Raw genomic sequence first — 19,809 nt, forward strand, 5'->3', positions numbered from 1 at the left:
TCGGTGGTGGTTGGTTGGCATTTAAAAGGGAAAAAAAAAAATCATAAAAAGTGCCGGATAAGATAAACTACACAATTTTAGAATATGTGATTGAATTCTATCTAGTTTTATCCTTAATTAGTTCATGCCTATCACATTTAATGGATTTCTATGTTTACCATGATTATTATGATATGTTTGAAATTAAATTCAATTTTGTTGTATGTGACCTTTTAATATCATATTTTGCTTTATTTTTTAGTTATTGGTATGATTAGCGAGCAAAAATTTAAATGAATTGGTGGATGGGCATGGCCACATGAATTTATATATAATAATAGGTTAGATATGGCTTTATATTTTCCAACTTAATTATAAATAGCTTGGTTATGGGTTAAAAGTTTTTTTGACCTGAACTTGGTCTTATCCGACTTAAACCCAACCTGATCCGACCCATTGCCACCCAATTAGTGGATCTAGGCAGTATTAGGCCATGTCCCATGTAATGGTCTCAATTGAAGCTACAGAAGAGCCTGGCCCAAATCTTGGTGGGTGGTTCGTTGTAACCACGGCCCAAAGCTGACCTAAATACTCACTATTTAACTGGGCTTTCGGCCCCTTGTTGAGTGTTTCCATAGCTAAATATTAGCATATTTGACTGCCCTAATGAATTCGCATTATCCAACAACATATGGATGAATTTTGCCAACAGAACGAACAACAATTCCAGTACTGTGAGAAGGACCGGACATGCACAACGTATGTGTAAATTACTGATCTTACCAATTGCATGAAGAGAATTACTAAAGAGAAATGGTTGAGTAAGACATGAAACCCAGAAAACAGATGAAAAAAGTTCAAAACGCCTATAAGCAAAACCAATTCATGCAAAACAAGAAGGACGTGCAGGAGATTTTGCCCAATAGAGCTCCAGTCTTTCCTTGGACCTCAATGCGGACTTATGTCTATGATTTGATCATATAAATTGTCCAGGATATATACAAAACTAATTTCTACGTATCTGACTTGACTTGAATCCTATCTAAATTGTATTGCATATTATTTTAACTCTTCGAACCCTTCACATTTTTCATAAAATTTACGGATTTTAATTTACAATTATTATTGATAAAATTATTTTAAGCTTACCAATGGTAATATTTACTTGATACTTGGACCTAATTTGTGCTCGATCCAAACCTTGGTGAATGTTGAGCAGGACCAGTTCTTGAATGAATAGAGAATGTGTACCCAGACCCAACCAACCCAATCCAAAAGATGGAACCTGGGCATGGAACAAGACCATGCGTATGCCAAGCCGGGACAAAATGGTTACTGAGAACTAGCCGTGATTGGAGACGGCGTAATATGTGACAGATTTGTCATACTAAGGGCACCAAATGGATGTTCTTCAAACAAACAAGGACTTGCCCCGCAGAGGAATAGAAGAAAAACAAAGAAATAATGCAATCTAGAAGCAGAGACTACTTGCAGGAATAAACTTTCATTAATAATGGGGCCATTTTTTATAAGTTGCAGAGTTCCTTCAAAGGACCGTTACTTCTAAAAGATCGTTGTCGAGGACCAGCCAAAGGCTTCCACTTTCTCCGAAAGTGTGGCATTCTTCCTCTTGGATGAAGAAATCGTGGCTGATTTTTACTGAGAAGGCTTTAGAATAGTCACTCCATCGCCATTCTTTAATGTCTTCCTCCTCTGATAGCGCCTGGTCTCTTAATAGGGAGGTAAGTTTATCGTATTCTTCTCTCCCTCTGCTACTCAGCCTTATCGATCTCATTGAGATTGGAGGCGCTGAAGAATTCAGCGACCGTGGTGTTGGGTTTCTTTGCGAGATGACATGGCGTTGGGTTTCTTTGAATGGTTCGTCGCTTCCCCAAGCATCGTTCCAAAATGAGATTTCATTACCATAGGGAGATTCCATTTCCTATGTACCTCGCACCAATTGCTGATTGCCACATCAGTGTCGTGAATTGAACATAAATCTCACCGGTGATTGGCAGCAATGCCTTCATTCCGTAAACATATCCTTTGTAACTAATCTAGGGAAGTAACAATTGTGAGCAAGATTTAAACAAAATTGACCGTAGAATTATGCTGTCAATGAATATGAGACAATATCTAGATAAGAAGAGAGTCGTTGCTGACGACAAAGATCTGCAATGATTGAGGCTGACGAGTGTGAACTTAGAGAAGACATCCCACCTCCCTGGCCTTTCCACCACCAAATGGTCACCCGGCATCATCCACTACCAAATGTGTGGCAACCAGAGAAGTGAATTCTCCAATTTGCTAATGATTTTATATTATCCATACCGACACATTTTTGCCGAAGCAGCAGCCATTGGCCTATAAATAAGGCTTTAGCGTATCACTTCCCCAAAACTGAAAAAAATGGGTTCCCAGCGTCCTCTCTCGTTTGCTTTACTAGCATTCTTAACTCTGCTTAGCTCCCAGGAGATGTTATCTGGACTCGAAGCATCAAATAAAGAATCAACTAGAGTAAGTTTCATGAATTATTATCTCATTGCAATTAATGCCATGGGCTCGTAGATTTTTCCTTTTTTTTTAATTCTGTAGATGAAGGATTGTTTAAATCCCACCCGTTCTCATTTTATAAAAGAATATGTAGACGTGGTGCACTATGGCCAACCAGAAAAGAATAAGTGGTTCTTTACTACTGGATTTCTGATCAGGTGTACATTGTGTACTTGGGAGAAAAAAAACATGAGGACCCTGACCTCGTCACCGCATCGCACCATGAGATGCTCGCTTCTCTTCTTGGGAGGTAGCTTTGCTTCACGGGCTGCTGTCTGTTTTTGGCCAAAACTTTTCTTTCAGATATTATAACAAAGCTCGTCGCATTCCAGCAAGGAGGAAGCTCTCCAATCAATTGTCTACAGCTATAGGCATGGATTTTCTGGCTTCGCCGCAATGCTTACAGAATCACAAGCAAAGAATATTGCAGGTTTGATGTGTTTTGTCATCAAGTAGCATCTAAATTGAGCTGCCTGGATATAAGCTGTTAGTGCGTGTTTTCTTCGGCAGAGTTGCCTGAAGTCGTTAGCGTGATGCCAAATCGAGTGCATCGAATTCAAACGACTCGGAGCTGGGACTACCTTGGACTACACTATCACCAACCTACAGGATTACTCCCCAAGGCTAAATATGGAGATGGTGTGATCATCGGAGTTATCGATTCAGGTCAGTCCCATTTCAACCAAGGTCTGGTAAACTTTTCTAATGATTAGTGGGAAATAGAATATTCTGATGCCAAAGTATGCTTCTCAGGCATATGGCCAGAATCAAGAAGCTTCAGTGACCATGGGTATGGTCCCATACCATCACGGTGGAAAGGTAAGTGCGTGGTAGAACCTACATTTGGTGCCAACAACTGTAGTCGAAAGATCATCGGAGCTCGATATTATGCCAGAGGCGTCAAGGCGGAGGACCTCGTCGGTGAATACATGTCTCCCCGGGATTTCAATACTCATGGGACGCATACAGCTTCCACTGCAGCTGGTGTGCCGGTGGATAGCGTAAGCTTCCACGGCCTTGGTGCGGGGATGGTAAGAGGAGGCGCCCCTCGTGCTCGGCTAGCCATATACAAGGCATGCTGGGGCCAGGCAGGGCAATGCTCCGACTCCACGGTGCTCAAGGCATTTGATGATGCTATACATGATGGTGTGGATGTCATATCCCTGTCGCTCCATGGAGATGGATATCCTGCTGGTTCGTTGCCTGCAGTTATGAAGGGGATCACGGTGGCTTTCATTGCCGGAAACCAGGGCCCCGTGCCACAGACTGTTAACAATGACGTCCCGTGGGTCATCACGGTAGCAGCAAGCTCGATCGACCGCTCATTTCCCACGGTCATCACCCTCGGAAACAATCAAAAGTTGGTGGTATGAGATTGCCCCTCTGTTTAGCGATTTTTCAAAGACTTGTATTATATGTAAGACCGTAGACTAAAGTAACGTATCACGCTCGCATTTTAGAAGTATGAGGTTTTTTGTCCTTTTTTTTGGCAGGGCCAAGGAGCATTCTACAAACCAGACAAAGACCACCAGTTTAAAGAACTAGTCTATGGAGAAAGGTATGGTAGGAACAAAATTTTGGCCTCTGTAGTATGACATTAGCTTCAATGTCCGTATAGTTATGCAATGTATCAGGGAGGGAGAAATGGGATAAAATAAAAAGAGTGGATGATAAGTTTTCTTTTTTTTTTTTGTTTTGGATCTATAAAAAACCGCCAATATGACTTGGGTTCTATAAAATTTGTTCCCTGGGTAGAAAGGTCCACAACTTATTGACGACAGCAGAGACCTTCAGGCTTCAGTTAATGATAAAGGTTTGCTAATGCTTTCTTAAAAGATAAGGTTAGTTAATAAAGATATGAATCTCAAGTCTGACATGTATTGCACTCAAAACTGTTTGAAAGTAAAATTTTCCATTGAAACCTAAGACACAAAAGGGACCTTATGAAACTTTAGAGAGGGAAAGAAAAAACAGAGATGTATGATGAGTCCCATCTTTGTCCACCCATAAGAATGATAGAGAGATAACCCAAATCAAATTTTAAAGAAAAATATGACACTGTAAATGGTCATTAGAAAGCGACATATGGGCCTAGATAGAAACAAACTGATGAAGGACGAAAGACTTTTTGGACTTCTGAAACCCTAACAGACAAGAATATTTCTCTCTCTTTAGTCGAAGGGGAAAAAATTATTTATTGCTACTATATAAAGTATAAACTCAGACTGAAAGCTGGGAAATTCATGGCAGCTGTGACGAGGAGTCTTTGAATGGTACTCACGTAGATGGGAAGTTTGTTCTGTGTTTCGATCCGCAAAATGTGCCTTCAACCATACCACGAGAAGTCATATCCACAGCAATCGAAACCGTGCTGAATGCTCAGGGCAAGGGTGTTATTTTTGCGCATTACACTTCATTCCTCATGGATTATCTTCTTTCATATCAAGGTCTCCCATGCATTGCGGTAGACCTCGCGATTGGGCAGCAAATTAAAGACTACATGGATTCTGCGAGGTGATATTCTCCGCTTGTTACCAACTTCAACCTTTTCGAGACAAATTTAGGAGCTCTCTAAAGATCTAATAGTTGATGATGATTTACAGGAAACCAATGGTGAAGGTAGAACCAACGCGTAGTGTTGTTGGGCAAGTGCAATCACCCAACGTGGCATCCTTCTCTTCCAGAGGGCCAAGTATATCATACCCTGAATTGCTCAAGGTACATTCAAGCATAGCCCATCTATCGTTCTATTTTTTTGTTGTAGTTCTTTGATAGTTTACATCCCATTTTTATCATTAAAACATGGTGTGTGTGTGTGTGTGTGTGTGTGTGTGTCTTTTTTTTTTTTGAAATTTAAATAGCCTGATATTGCTGCACCTGGAACCAACATATTGGCCGCGGTAGGGGACTCGTATGGATTTGACACAGGAACCTCCATGGCATGCCCTCATGTGGCTGGGATAGCTGCATTGCTGAAATCATCGCATCCTGATTGGTCCCCTGCAGCTATTAAATCAGCAATTATCACTACAGGTACCATGGACTTCAACTAAATAATTACGTCTCTCATCTTTTTGACATAGCATTGCACTTACATGTGCATGGTTGATGTTGAACATGAAGCATCCGTGACCGATGGATATGGACAGCCAATAGTGGCAGAGGGGGTTCCACGTAAGCTTGCCGATCCTTTTGACTATGGTGGGGGTCAAATCAACCCCAACAAAGCCATGGATCCTGGCCTTGTGTATGACATCAATCCTAAAGAGTACCTCGAGTTCTTTAACTGTCGTTTCGGCCTGCATGGTGGCTGCAACACCAAACAGAGACCTTTATATCACTTGAATCTTCCCTCAATTGCCATCCCTAATCTTCGAAAAACTGTGATGGTTCAGAGAACTGTCACAAATGTAGGCAAGGTTGACGCAGTCTACAAGCAAGCACTTGAAATCCCGCCCGGCATTAAGATGGTGGTGGAGCCTTCTGTTCTTGTTTTCAATGCTAGAAGCAAGGTTCGGACTTTTACTGTCACTTTCATGCCAACTCACAAGGAGCAAGGGGTCTACGGTTTCGGAAGCTTGACTTGGCATGATGGAAGTCATTCTGTGAGGAGTCCGATCGCAGTTCGCACAACTATCCAAGACTTCTATGCAGACACCTTTTAAAAAATTCTAAACCTTGCGCAACCTGTTGGAGAATGTAATAAAACAGGTTGCTAAGAATAAAAGAGAATCTTTACCGGTTCTCTAAGATTGTGTGAACTATTAATGTTGGATTTCAAGTCTTTTAAAATATAATATATTAGTATGCTACTCAGGTTTTTACCTTGGAAACATATATGGAATAATAAATTTCTTTGCTGGATCTTTGAGCGACTATTCACTTGCAATTAATGCATGTACACCGCTTGAAAATTTTGATTTTCTTTGCATGACCCTGTGATTTTGTATTTTACATGAATGGCTTCTTAGTTTTTTATCTTTTCCTGTCGATACCCTGGCCATTAAGTATTGTTAACAACTATCAGCCAAAACTGTTATAAGAGTCATTTGATCATGGTTAAAGATTAACCTTTTAAAAGAAGTAGAGCATAAAAGTAGAGAAATAATAATGCTGATCTCTAATCCAATAATTTTACATAATGACTAGAGAATTTACCCATCTTGAGAAGCACCCCTAGAAGCTGGAACACAACTCCCTCCAACAAGAAAGGGAGGTGCAACTGAAAGGCTATAGGTCAATTTGCAGGACACATTTTACAATTAGTTAACCGTTGTAGCTGCCCACAATCAACAAGTAAAATTGTTATTTTCTTAATATATTAGATTTATTTTTTGAAAATAACAGGGGGATGCTAATTATATATAATGGAAGAACTATTTATTTCAAACACTTGGAAAAATAAATATTATGATTCACAAATGGGTTTTTCTTCCCAACGGAAGAGGGATGCAACAACTAGATTATAGCTCTGTTTGCTATTAGAAAAAATATGTACTAATATATAAAACAAATGCTCTCCTGACAAAATGTACTACATGGCATACTGTTGTCTTCTACAGCTTCACAATGGAGCAGCCCTTTCTCCTTTCTCCTTTTTTTTTTTTTTTTTTGGTTGGTAAAAGTCCTTTCTCCTCTCTCAGAGTCACCTATGAAGCGGCCATCAGCTACCATTCAAGTCTCAATCGCAGTAGTGACATTCACTTTCAGCCATAAAGCCAAATAGCCAAGAGAATGAGTACACACAATAATTTAGCAGACATATTACATCAACACTCCTTTTTATATTGCAATGGAATGTTTTTTTTTCCCCCCCAAAAGGGGTGATATTGCACCAACATTTCATTAAAATATTCAATGACACAAACGCAAGGAGCTCCTGAAGGAGGTGCCTAGAAAAGACACGGGCAAACTAAAAAAGGCCGGAGAGAATAAGAAAACAGGGAACGCTATAGACAATAGAGGATCAATTGTAAATTACCAAAGTTTTTTAAGAAAAAGTGGGAGTGGATGCATCCCATTTCATTAGAGATTACTGATTGTTATTATAAATAGATGCAAATAATTTTAAAGAGATTAAATAGGTAGGAACTTAATTTCATGTCTCACAATATATTTTTTTTTTTTAAAAAAGATGGCAAATCAAGTTTCATCTCGCAACTGTAAAAGAAATCACTCCATAGCTATACAGCATATTACAATATAAGCAAAAGATTTCAAGCTTGAGGTGAAAAAAAATAAAATTAATTAACAATTGGGTCAGGATTGGAAAAATGCCATTGTGACAGTTCATGTTTATGGCTTAAGCAAGCTAACTCTATCTAAATCCTTGTTGCAAGCTTACAAACTTATATGTTTTGTTACAATAACTTTTTGCCTCAGCACAATCCATACATGGCCTAGATTATAGTGTACGGGCACATGGTTCTTTTTTCTCTTATTTAAGAACTATCAATAGATCACGAATGTTATAACTAACGATTAGCAAGTAATCTCTCTTCTTAATCAAACAAATTGCATTATCTCATGCCGTAAACTATCATGCTGAGAGTATAAAGTCTAACCATTACCCCACGAATGCTTTCATCTACACAGGTTGACGAAGGTCTAGTTGACTTTTCTGAGATATCGAAGGAATATCGACTATTACATGGAGAGAAAACTCAAAATTAGTCAATGGCATTAGTTCTTACGATATTGCGCATCACTGCTCAAGTCATCAACTACTTGTTCTATCATACTAGGGTTTCAAGAAGACCTAGTGCCTCTAGCACCAAGTCATCATTCAAATTAGTTCTCTCACATATCAACTTCAAAATCCACCCAATCCCCGTGCCCCACAACAGCACTATAGAGCATCTACTTTGTTGACCAAAACGAGAGGCATCTTCTTAGTGCACAAAGCCAAAAACGCCATTCTAGTGCTGCGTGGGGATCGAAATGAAAAGGACTGTAGCCACGACACAACATGCAAGTGACTTTTGTGCCGTCTATTTGACATGGATATCCATTCATCCATGTTCACACGTGTGGCCTCCATTTAGAGGACTTGTGTCCCAGGTAGATTTGCCTGGATCGGACCGGACCGCGGCAGGTTACCATCAAAGTTGGAAACTATCTTATTACGAGGACCCATGAGACCGTATATTTAATCCGAAATTAATTATATACTAGATAAATTTTAGATATTTATATAAAACTAATAAATTTAAATAATATCTTCTAACTATTTTTTTTTAAGATAAGATATTAAGTTGTTATACTTACCATATTTGTCAGAATATCATGGATTATGTCACTATATTTTGGAATATCACTAGGCAGGACCCAGCCTATGGTCATATACATTGCTAGCTTAGCTAAAGGAGTCGATTTCAAGATTCGCGCAATGATGCTCAATATGAGCAATCAAGGTGTTTTGAATGCCGAGAAAGTCTTGATATTTAATGAATTTATGTGCACTTCTCATGTTACGTCATGATATTGTAATAATGGCTTGTTTGGTTCTGCAACCAAATCTCCTAAAACTCTTAAAATCATGAATTTAAAAAATATATATATTTTTGGTGGAATGTCTCGTACTTACATTCTCATCTCTTAACCATCTGTACTCTCTACTTTCTCATTTTGACAGTCGTGCATGTTTTAGAATATATTAACTTTACTAGTTTGAAAATTTTAAATCAAAATACAAGATGAAGTCATGAAAATGACACAACCTTAAAGCATACAAATTGGTTTTTCTGAAGTAATATTTTATTCATCTCAGTTTCTGAAGTAGACACGAGAGTAGTATGGGATAGTATCAACTATACAGCGTTTGTCCTAAAGGCTAACCATATTCATTTCAAGAGCGATTCGACGATTGTTATTGGATGGACTTCGAGACAGACCTGACCAATGGATGTCTTGAGGATAGCTATGAGTTGCACTGCATTCTAGCCATTTATACATATCAATGGACGAATAGCCACTATGGATTGGATAGTTTTTTACGTGGCTAAGCACTCTAATGTTACATTATGGCCTGAATCTGTATCTATTCCTTCTCTGTCATGTGATGTTTTATTTTTTGATTTTGTAAAATGTATTCATACTAGTAGTATATAATCTTTCCATTTTATTAAAAAATAATAATAATAGTTTTTTATTTCCTAACATATCTTATTCCAAAAATCAAATTATGGATGTCAAATTATTTATAAATTCTGCTTCAATATTGGATGAAAGATTTTGAAAGTTGGTGAATAGAAATGTTTTTTTGATGATAGACAGTGTGGCCAACAAAAATCGCAGACTAGGGCTGGGAAAAGAAATGGAAGAAGAGGAAGGTACGAAAATATTTTTTATAGTCTTGGGTATCCCCTACTGGTTCCTTTCCGGTTTTCAGATTTTTCCGACACAAAACCTGATATAAGAATGGACACACGTGTCCTCCAAATCACTCACTTGTGCGAGTACATGAAGTTTCCTCACCATCGAGGGTGACTAACCCTAGTTTTGAACTTATAATGGAAGAAACTTGGTAACATTATATGATGCCTACCGATAGTACAATAAGTTACATGCTACAACCAAAACACTTCCAGATTATGACGCAAAACCCCAAAAAGACCTTTATGGCCTTTTAACAAAATGCGAGTTGATCAACCCAAATGGACCAGATTTTATATTATTTGGGCCAGATTGTAGGGCCATCCTGGCCTAGTGAAAGTCGCATATCATCGGCTTAACCCAGCCCATTTGCATCTTGATACTAGCATGACAAAAAAAAAATTGACTAAAAGCGAATCACTTAGGTTTGACAAGATTTAGGTCAAATAGACAGTTGATGGCATATTAATTTTATTCCATCTTCACATTAACACTTGGGTATAGGGAAAATCCATTAATTCAATATAGATCATGTAAACTCTCTAATTATTCATGATGGATCCTTGGAGTCAATCTGTCAAACCCTTTCTAATTTTACTAATAGTCTCAATCTGTTACCGTGGCATAACACATTGGATCCTTGTTATGAACTTCTCCGAATATCTACATGTTTCTTTTCTTTCTTTCTTTTCTCTCTTTCACGATGATCCTACCGTATGCTTGTTAAGAGGATGTGCAACTGGAACCCTTTCTTTAAATATTTAAAATTAATTTATCGGTCGAAAAGTTCTCTAGATAGTGTATTTGATATTTTCTCAATACATGGAATATATACGTGGCTATACAATTCTAAGGCCTTTTGTTGAGTCTAATATCTTATATGATAATCATTCAACACTGAATTTGGCTTTGGCCTGTTTCTCCAATAAATAACAAGTACAGCTTCATGATTCTTTATCCCTCAAATTCCACCCGACAAAGAAAATCAATGCAAATCCACTGCCACGAAAGCACCATAAATATTTTCTAAATATTATGCATGTTCTATCTGAAAATTGACCCGAGCAACAGTCCTTAAATTGCCCTAGTCTACAAGTGGCCAATCCAGGCTAGTTTACCTATCTGAAGTTTGCTCCATGACTCTTAAGTATATTTCTATCACTGGTGCTAGTATTCACCTAGGAGCAAGTTCGCCCACAAAATCTATACCTAGCCACAACCATGATCCAATAGTACCTGCATGCATGTATATCAGACAATCCTCAAGGTTTGGTATACAAAGTAGGCCCATTTTAAAGAAAGGGGCCCATTTCAAAAGTAGGCCCATTATTAGTAAGCGAATCCTGTCCGTTGTTTGACTACCATTTTAAAATTAGTCCTTTTTGCAGTTGGTATATGTTACGCATGTAATCTGGATGGAAGATAATTGAAAAACATGGCATGAGAGAAATTTCAAGTCTTTTTTTTTTCCCTTCTTCTTTTTTGTAGACATCAGGCCTGGTTTTTTAAATAAAGGCCTTCAAGGATGAGCCTATTTGCAGATAATATTGTACTAAATAATGTAACTGCTGGAATAGTTGACTGATAAAATGGAATTAGAAAAGAAAAAAAAAGGACAATGAGAGAAACCTACCAAAAGTTTTGAAACCAACATAGAGGACCGCAATTTTCCTGAAGAAAAAATTAGAAATGCTAATGGTGCAGTTGTAACTCATTACACCATGAAATAAATGACTTGGATTAAATAAAGGCCATGACTATTAGGGATGAAAGTAGATCGGATAATATTTGAATCTATTTTTGTATTCAAATCTATTTAAATATGGATAGAAATTTGACCATCCGACTAATATCTATATCCGTATCTATATCCATCAAAGAAAAATGGATATGGATATAGATAAACGACTATCCAATCCATATCTGAATATTCGATTCTATTTGTATCCTTATTTAATTTTATATAGCATTCGTGAGTTTTTAAGAAAAATAAATGATCATATTAATATGCTATTAACTTGATTTATTATCCACTTAGTAATATTTTCGACTTTATGATTATAAAGTTTAATTATTCGATTGGTATCCGTATTTATATCTATACTTTTGGTATTTGATCTGTATCCGTTTAAAACAAATATGGATACAAATTTTGCATCAACTAATATTTGTATATGTATTCATCAAATAAAATAGATATGGATATGGATATGGATATGTTAGTATCTTATCTGTATCTGACCTGATTTCAGCCCTAGTCATGGTAAATATGCCTTTTTGTATCGAAGACTTAGCCTTAAGTCCAGACCTGAGGAAATATGACCCGGCCGGCCAGGCCCAGCCTTCGTTGGTGGGCCCTGGTGGGGCTCGTAGGCCGGACGGGCTGGGCCAGTTTGATGTATGTAACTTCTCGACTCTTTCAGCATAGTGTTGATCACGTGCGTCGCACGTGCCAGAGAGCAGCAACAGATAAAAGTCCCCTTGCGGAGCCCCCTCCCTCTGACGCCTTCCTCGAACCGAGGGGAAAGGGAGCCGCCGCCCTGTCCCCCAAAGACACAGGAGAGAAGGAGATGCCGGGCCCCATCGTCCAAGGAGAAGAAGAGCAGCTCGCCTCGTCCCTCATGGAGGAACAGCAACAGCAGCAGGTCTCCTACCCCTATCCCTCTTCCTTCTCATCGTCTCTCTCGTGACCGAACTAGAAACTATGAAATGGGCGGGTTTTCTTTGTTTCTCCAGGACGATGCCCCCGTCGTCGAAGACGTCAACGAGGACGAAGACGAGGACGACGACGACGACGATGACGCCGAAGGTCCCCTTTCTTCTTCCTCCTCCTCCCCCTCCTTCATATACTGCTCCATTCTCGATTGGTTCCGTTCTTGTATTTATTCTTGTCTTCTTTCCACGTGAAACCCTGGTATTTTGGACTGCCTGCTTTGTATCACGGATTTTATTTCTTCTTCTTGGTTTATGGACTATGAGATAACCGATTTATATCTATATCAGATGATCTTCTGATTCAAGCTCCATTCCTGTCACGGAAGCGGATTAATTCTTTTCTCGTGGGTTTCAATTTCTAGTTGGAATGTTGTAATTGTCTTTCATGTTTGGTTGCATTTGTATTTCTTAATGCGTATTGGGGATGATAATGCGGCACAATCTTAAGTTTTCTGTCGTATGAAGGTCTCTGTTCAGACACAGGTTGAGACTCCTTCGTAAGGGACTCTGAGGTTAAGCTATAGTAATGCACATCAGTTGTTTGATCCTGTCACCTCAGCTTGCCAATGAGTTTCTGGTTTCTAAAGATAACTTACTGGAATAGATGTGTGTAGTGTGATCAGGGATGACTCTCTCATTGCTTGGCTTGTCTCATATTAAGGTCCGTATAAAGTTGACCACCAAGAGTGATTATATTTTTCTTATCAACATATTGGGCAGGTATTATTAATGCTGTAGGACATCCAAGCTATTATTAAAGAATAGTATTGATATTTAGGTTTTGGATTGCTTGGGGTATCAGGAAAACTAACCTCTCTCCAAATTTTGCACGATGTATGAAGACAATTGATCAAGGCTGTTCAATAAGTTTGGAATTGTAGCTTTTTGATTCCCTTGATTCAACCTATGATGGAGGGAAATAATCAATAACATTCTTTGTTCTTCTCATAGAAGATGATCATTGTTTTCTTGTGGTCGTCGACCTCTTTAGCTTTTCTTTCATTTACAATCAGTTCACGTTGAATTGCTAAGTTTGTGAGGGATCGAAGAGGTACAACTCTTTGAGGAGCCTTTTTTTTTTTGGTGAATCGGCTACTCACACTACCCTAGCATGAGCACAGCCAGCTACATCAGAGTCAAGCAAGCAACGCAAAGCAAAATGAATGGAAGACTGCTGAGTCCAAAGAAACTCTCCGGAGTGGTGCGCAGCGAGGAGCTTGAAGGGTATCAAGAAGAGGGAGATTGGAAACAGACATTTGTTTCAGATGGAACTTTTGTTATTGTTTGATTCTACAATTTGAAATTTACTATGAGTTTTCATGGCCAGTACAAACTCTTTTTGTAGGACTCATTTGGATTTGAGCCTTAAATGAGTCATAACATTTTCTCCTTTTATCTCTCTCTTCAATCCTCATTGATGTAAACTCTCATCTTGTAAGCATGGATTGAGAGTGAAATCTTCTATATCCAGGATTATAATGCAAACCATGGCTTGGAAACTTGGTATCAATTTTGGTTCCCATTTTTAACAGTTTGCGGTTTCAATTCTTTTGCTTCCAATTTTGTAGTTTTAGTTAAGAATATAAATAATATAAGTGTTAATTGAAATGATGGAATTGTAAATAAAGAAAGTAAATTAATTCAAGAAAATTGAACATCTTTTTGGAGTATTATAGATTGTCTGGAACCTTTGGATGTCTCCTTTCAATGATTTTGTATTAAAACATTCTAAAAGTAATATTTCAGAAAAAGATATTACAGATAAAGTTTAGAGTGTATTATATCGTTTGACTGTTTGATGGATACTGATATATGATAATCTGGATGCCTATTAGTTAAGTTCTAGGATATAGCTAAGCCTATATCAACAATATTACCCTCTGAATCTCTTTGGATGTGTAATACTTCCAAAAATATTTTAATACTTGCAAGAAACCCATATAAAATGTTCTACCACAGTAAAAGGATGAAAAGGGCAGAAAATCAAAATATACAATCCCCATAAATTAGTTTAACCAAATCCTTGAAATCAACCCCCGTTTTGCAAGTTTCTTATGTTTTAGAGTTGCGTATTCATAATGTTAACCCATTTTTGTGCTAGGATTTTGTCGAACATAAAGATACAGGAGGTTGAATCAATTTACAGTATAGTTTTTTCATTTTTCTAAATATGCAATGGATCTAGTTCATACTTCATAGCTACAAGAAGGAAAGTGTCACACACACAAACAGAGAGAGCTAATAGTGAGGGCTTATTTCAATTATTAACATGACCATTAAGAAATTTGTGGATCTATAGCATGAACTCCCCTGCAAGCTTAGCTGATAATTGGATAGGCCTCTACTTCTATATTAAACATACACTGATAGTTAAAAGTGATGAATTATTTCAGATGTTAACATAATCATTGAGAAACTTGTGGATCTATTACATGAAGTCCCATGCAAGCTTAGCCAATAGTTGAATAGGCCTATACTTCTACCTTATTTCACACTGGACATTCTATTTCAAGCTCTGTGCTATCTTTCGGTGCAAGGCATATTAACAGTTCATGGCCTAAGGGAGCCTATAACTAATCAAAAGCACCAAATAGCAAGAAGACGGTTTAGAGGAAGAAACAAAAAAGGAAGGAATATAGGGAAAAGCTGGTAATTATTATAAACGTTTATTCCTTGGCGATTTTATGTTATGCATAAATGACTTTGAATACTTTGCGGATATATAGACTAATTTGCACCATACTCTGTGCGATTTGCAAACTTAAGTGTCATTAAGCACATCACAGAAAATTGTGGTAGTGTAACTTCCAAAGCATTCTGAAGGGGAATCTTATGCTTCAGGTTTTTAGGGAAGTAATCTTATTCATAGCATAACTGGAATGGGAGACCATCTTAGATGCTCAGAGATAGCCATTAATTTTGGAAGATGTCTTTAGTGCCGTTGAAGAACATATTATTTCTTTTGGTACAAGTTTGAGATTTTTGAAGTTCATTGGCAGCATGCTCCCCTTAGATTCAATGAGTTTAGTTTAGTTTGGAGTCTTTATATGGACTATTCAGGGATTTCAATTGCATTGGCTCCTTTCATATTGTTCCTTTAGATGCCTTGAAGACATTTACTTAAGAAGCTCAAGAGTTTGAGTCGTGGTGTTGTATTTGGTGCTGTCTTGGTGACGGAATAATTTTTCATTTATGCGGCTGAAGTTCAAAATTTGAACTGACCTGAAGAAGTTGATCGGATTTTGACATGTCTTGATGAAAAAGCAGCTGGAAATTGGAAATTGGTTTCATCTTTTAAAAGGATTTGCTTTTGATCCTCAAGGTTGCCCAGGAGCATATGCTATTTCATTAATTCACCAAAAATTCATCTCAAGTTTCTGTTCAAATATTGTTTAATCTTTCCAATTACATGTTCAAATATTAGCCTCCGGTGGTAGGTTTGCCAGCTGTTATGTTTGGCAGTTCGTTCTTTGCTTTGTGTTCCATTATCATTGGAAGAATGATGAAGTTCAGTATCAGTCTTCTACTATTATTGAAGGTATGCTACTTAATTATCTTTTATACATTTTCAGCTTGCATAATTCTTTTGTCAGTTTTCTTTGCCGGATAAGATGCTAGCAATTCTTTGCTTATAAAGACGTGTTGTGACTGAAAGTTTATAATATGATCTGATTGGTAATAATCCACAGGTTCACAATTTGTGATATTCCTTTTGTTGCTTTGCTCTGGAAGTAATCTGTTCCTTTGATCTCCACACAGGTGAACAAGGAACAGGTGCAAATGAAAGCTCCAAGCAGAGCAGGAGCGAGAAAAAGAGCCGCAAGGCCATGCTGAAGCTTGGGATGAAACCTGTTACCGGTGTCAGTAGGGTTGCCATCAAGAGAACCAAAAATGTAAGTAAAAATCTACTCCTTCCAGAATCTAATGAAATTTAAAATGGCCTTTTGCTATAATACACATGTTCACATTCACAGGCATCAATAATTCAGACGCATGCATGCACTCATGCATGATGACTTATACCAAATTAATAATCTGTTATACAGTGGCTGAGAAGCTTGTAGCATCCGATCAAATGCTGCCTGTTTTTGGACATCAGGTGAAGAAAAAAAATTCACACGAACCATCAAATTGACCTTTAGCATGTGTGGAGATTTTAGTATACATTTGATTAGATGCTCCTTTGAGGAGCTTCAAAGTAATAGTTTTTTTACACAATTTAGTGAAACACTGTCGCATAGTTCTCATCAATGACAAAGGGAGGATAAATAGTTATATATTGTGAAAACTCTAATAAGAGCGTTAGAATACTGTTCTTTATTCATTTCATTAATATGACATTAATATATTGGAATTATGTAAAGAATTACTTAAGGACAGCACAGAAGAACTCGTAAGCAATATTAAGTACCACGAGAATAACATGAGAAAAGACATTATTTTCAATGCATGCCCCTGTCGACATATTGCCATTTGTATCCCATGACAATCACTTATGTTTCACTTGTTGACCTTAGATCTTGTTCGTCATATCGAAACCTGATGTCTTCAAGGGCCCGAACTCTGAGACATATGTCATATTTGGTGAGGCCAAAATAGGGGACCTAAGCTCCCAGCTGCAAACACAAGCTGCCCAGCAGTTCAGGATGCCAGACCTCAGCAATGTTATGGCAAAGCCGGATGTGTCTGCTGCTGCACCTGCTGATGAGGATGAGGAGGAAATTGATGAGACTGGAGTGGAGCCTCGTGACATTGATCTTGTTATGACACAGGCTGGCGTGTCTAGAGGGAAGGCTATTAAAGCACTCAAGACCCACAGTGGGGATATTGTTAGTGCTATAATGGAGCTCACTGCCTAATATTTGCTTAGAATTATTTCTTCTTGATGTCTTGTTAGAGTTTACCACATTTTCATCGGTATCATGTTGGCTAATATGAACAACTTGCGTAGCATAACATTTTAGTTGGTTTGAAAATGAGATTTTTCAAGTTGTGAGGTCGTGTCCTTATCAGTGTCTATGAAAACATTTCCATCATCACATTCTTTTCTGCTTGTATCATACTTAATGGATTGTGTTTCATTGCATCCCTATCTACTAACACCTTTGTTGCAAGAAAGGTGGTGATTTAGCAATACATCTTAAAACATGTAGGGAATGATCTGAATTGTACTTATGAAACTGTTTCCCACTTATAATATGGAGAAATGAGTTAAAATTATGTAGTACTTGCTCCAGCGTTGATCCGTTCTTGATTTGAAACAGTAATCCCAATTTTATCTTTATATATACACGCCCGAAAGCTTAATATCTTATTGTTGCCTGCAGCACCTAAATTCTCTGAAGATTGCTTGGTCAGCAACGGCTGTAATAGCACATCTTTGGAGCAAACATTTGTAAATATCTTTATTTGGGATTTTCTCACAATGGTGACATAATTGAAGCTCTGTTTCGATCGTACTTCTCTTTAACATATCAGAAGTATAAGGAAAATTTTGAACCTTGAGTAGGTAAAATTTCCCTGATTGAAGAGAGAGGCCATAATTCTGTTATCCAAAGTATAAGAGTAGCTCCGTCTCCTTACGAAATTTTGAGTATGTTTAACCTGGGATCTGGTGTGGCAAACAAGTGCAACCAAATGTGCCTCCTGTAGCGTTCCATTCCAAGCGTCTAATGAAGTAAAGGATTAGCACACTGATTGTACCGCTGCATCTCAAGCCGAAGGTTCTGGGTTTTGGGTTCAAATGTTGAGTGGTTATCCTCAAGAATTGGTTCCCAGGTATTGGCTGGATCTCAAAAAAATAAAAAAGTGTATCAGCTTTCCCCCTTCAGCTGGCCGTGGCCGTTCCATTGTATCATGTCTTCCCCATTGCAACTCTCTCCCTCCATCTTGGGTCATGAAAGTTGCCAGAATGAACATGATCCTGAGATTTATCAGGTTAGCGGCTGCACAAGCTTCCCATCCGCATACTTGACCTGGTGATCCTCGAGACAGCTTCCTAGCTAAGATCTGCAAAATGAGTGTAAGAAAATGCTTTTGTTCCAACCTTGGAGCCATCATTGAATTCTTGTTCTTTGCCATTACGCCCATTCCAGGATGGGTTTGAGGAGGAATTCAAAATTCTTACACAGATGAGCTTGTTCCCATCTGATCAGTGAAAAATTCTTACACCAACCTTTTTTTTTCATTTACGAGTGAGTATTGCGCAGAATTTACATGCAGATGAGTTTGAGTCCTCAATAACTTAGGGTAAAATTACTATAGTATAGGGTGGTAGGGCTGAACTTATAACCTTTCTTGGTTTGTGCTCATTTGCCACCCCATATGCCCAGGAGCGTGTTTTATTAATCATACTCATCCTGAAGCTGCTCAGTTGTGCAAAGACTGATGATTATATGACAGCTGTGATAGTTCTCAATTTTAACCAGTCCCAAGCTATTCCTGCATATTATTTCAGATGAAAGTACATACTGAGGATCCTGATAGGGCTTGTGATAATGAAAGTATATAACTAGGACCATGCAGGGCTTGTCATGAGGCTGCATGCACAAAATGACCATCTGCTTTCCCTCCCACAAATTGGTTGCATGCATTCCAAGACACCCAGAAGCACAGGCGCACAATTCAACATCAAAAGCCAATACTAATTTTTCAGGCTTAAAGCTATAGTCGATGCTTAAAAGGTGCTATACTTTCATTAGATGGTGTCAGAATCTTCCAGCCTGAGGCCTACAAAAGCCAGTACTAATTTTTCATGCTTAAAGCTATAGTCGATGCTTAAAGGTGCTCTGCTTTCATTAGATGGTGTCAGAATCTTCCAGCCTGAGGCCTTCATGCATAACGCTTATGACGGTTTATGAAGGCCTTCAATAGGTTAACTCTACTACTTCAGCAATGATTAGCTGCCTTCAGATCTGTTAACGTAGGTAAATGCATCATTCCCTGTCCAGATACTGGAAGAAATGATATGAGACGCTTCAACAGTTAAAAATATTAAATTACAGCAGCTATAAAGGTGAAGATGTCAAAAACTGACACCAGCCACATTCTTGGAAACTGTATCACAAACTGAATAAATTTCATTTCACCATGATGAAGCGCAAGATGTAGCACGAGTCCAAAACAAGGCTACCATGCATGATAATCGAATATCTACACTCCCTTCATTTGAAGCTCCAGCGAAGATGG

General features: G+C 38.1%; 2 protein-coding genes across 2 annotated transcripts; both read left to right on the plus strand.

Annotated features, from left to right (window-relative positions):
• The first annotated feature begins 2,153 nt into the window (after positions 1–2,153).
• LOC103702765 (subtilisin-like protease SBT3.3) lies at positions 2,154–6,396 on the plus strand. Its single transcript, XM_008785325.5, has 10 exons — positions 2,154–2,496; positions 2,691–2,782; positions 2,865–2,962; positions 3,043–3,198; positions 3,286–3,899; positions 4,026–4,090; positions 4,783–5,046; positions 5,136–5,250; positions 5,394–5,565; positions 5,656–6,396. The coding sequence occupies exons 1-10, from the start codon at positions 2,389–2,391 to the stop codon at positions 6,195–6,197; spliced, it is 2,226 nt and encodes a 741-aa protein (XP_008783547.5). The 5' UTR covers positions 2,154–2,388; the 3' UTR covers positions 6,198–6,396.
• Positions 6,397–12,409: 6,013 nt separating this feature from the next.
• Positions 12,410–17,707, plus strand: LOC103702764 (nascent polypeptide-associated complex subunit alpha-like protein 4). The gene is made up of 4 exons (XM_008785324.6): positions 12,410–12,551; positions 12,643–12,715; positions 16,381–16,514; positions 17,139–17,707. The coding sequence occupies exons 1-4, from the start codon at positions 12,477–12,479 to the stop codon at positions 17,478–17,480; spliced, it is 624 nt and encodes a 207-aa protein (XP_008783546.4). The 5' UTR covers positions 12,410–12,476; the 3' UTR covers positions 17,481–17,707.
• The last annotated feature ends 2,102 nt before the right edge of the window (positions 17,708–19,809 follow it).

This window comes from Phoenix dactylifera, chromosome 6 (assembly GCF_051530095.1).
Source record: "Phoenix dactylifera cultivar Ajwa chromosome 6, Ajwa_hap1_PhDact_Kaust_v1.1, whole genome shotgun sequence".
Taxonomy (NCBI): Eukaryota; Viridiplantae; Streptophyta; class Magnoliopsida; order Arecales; family Arecaceae; genus Phoenix; species Phoenix dactylifera.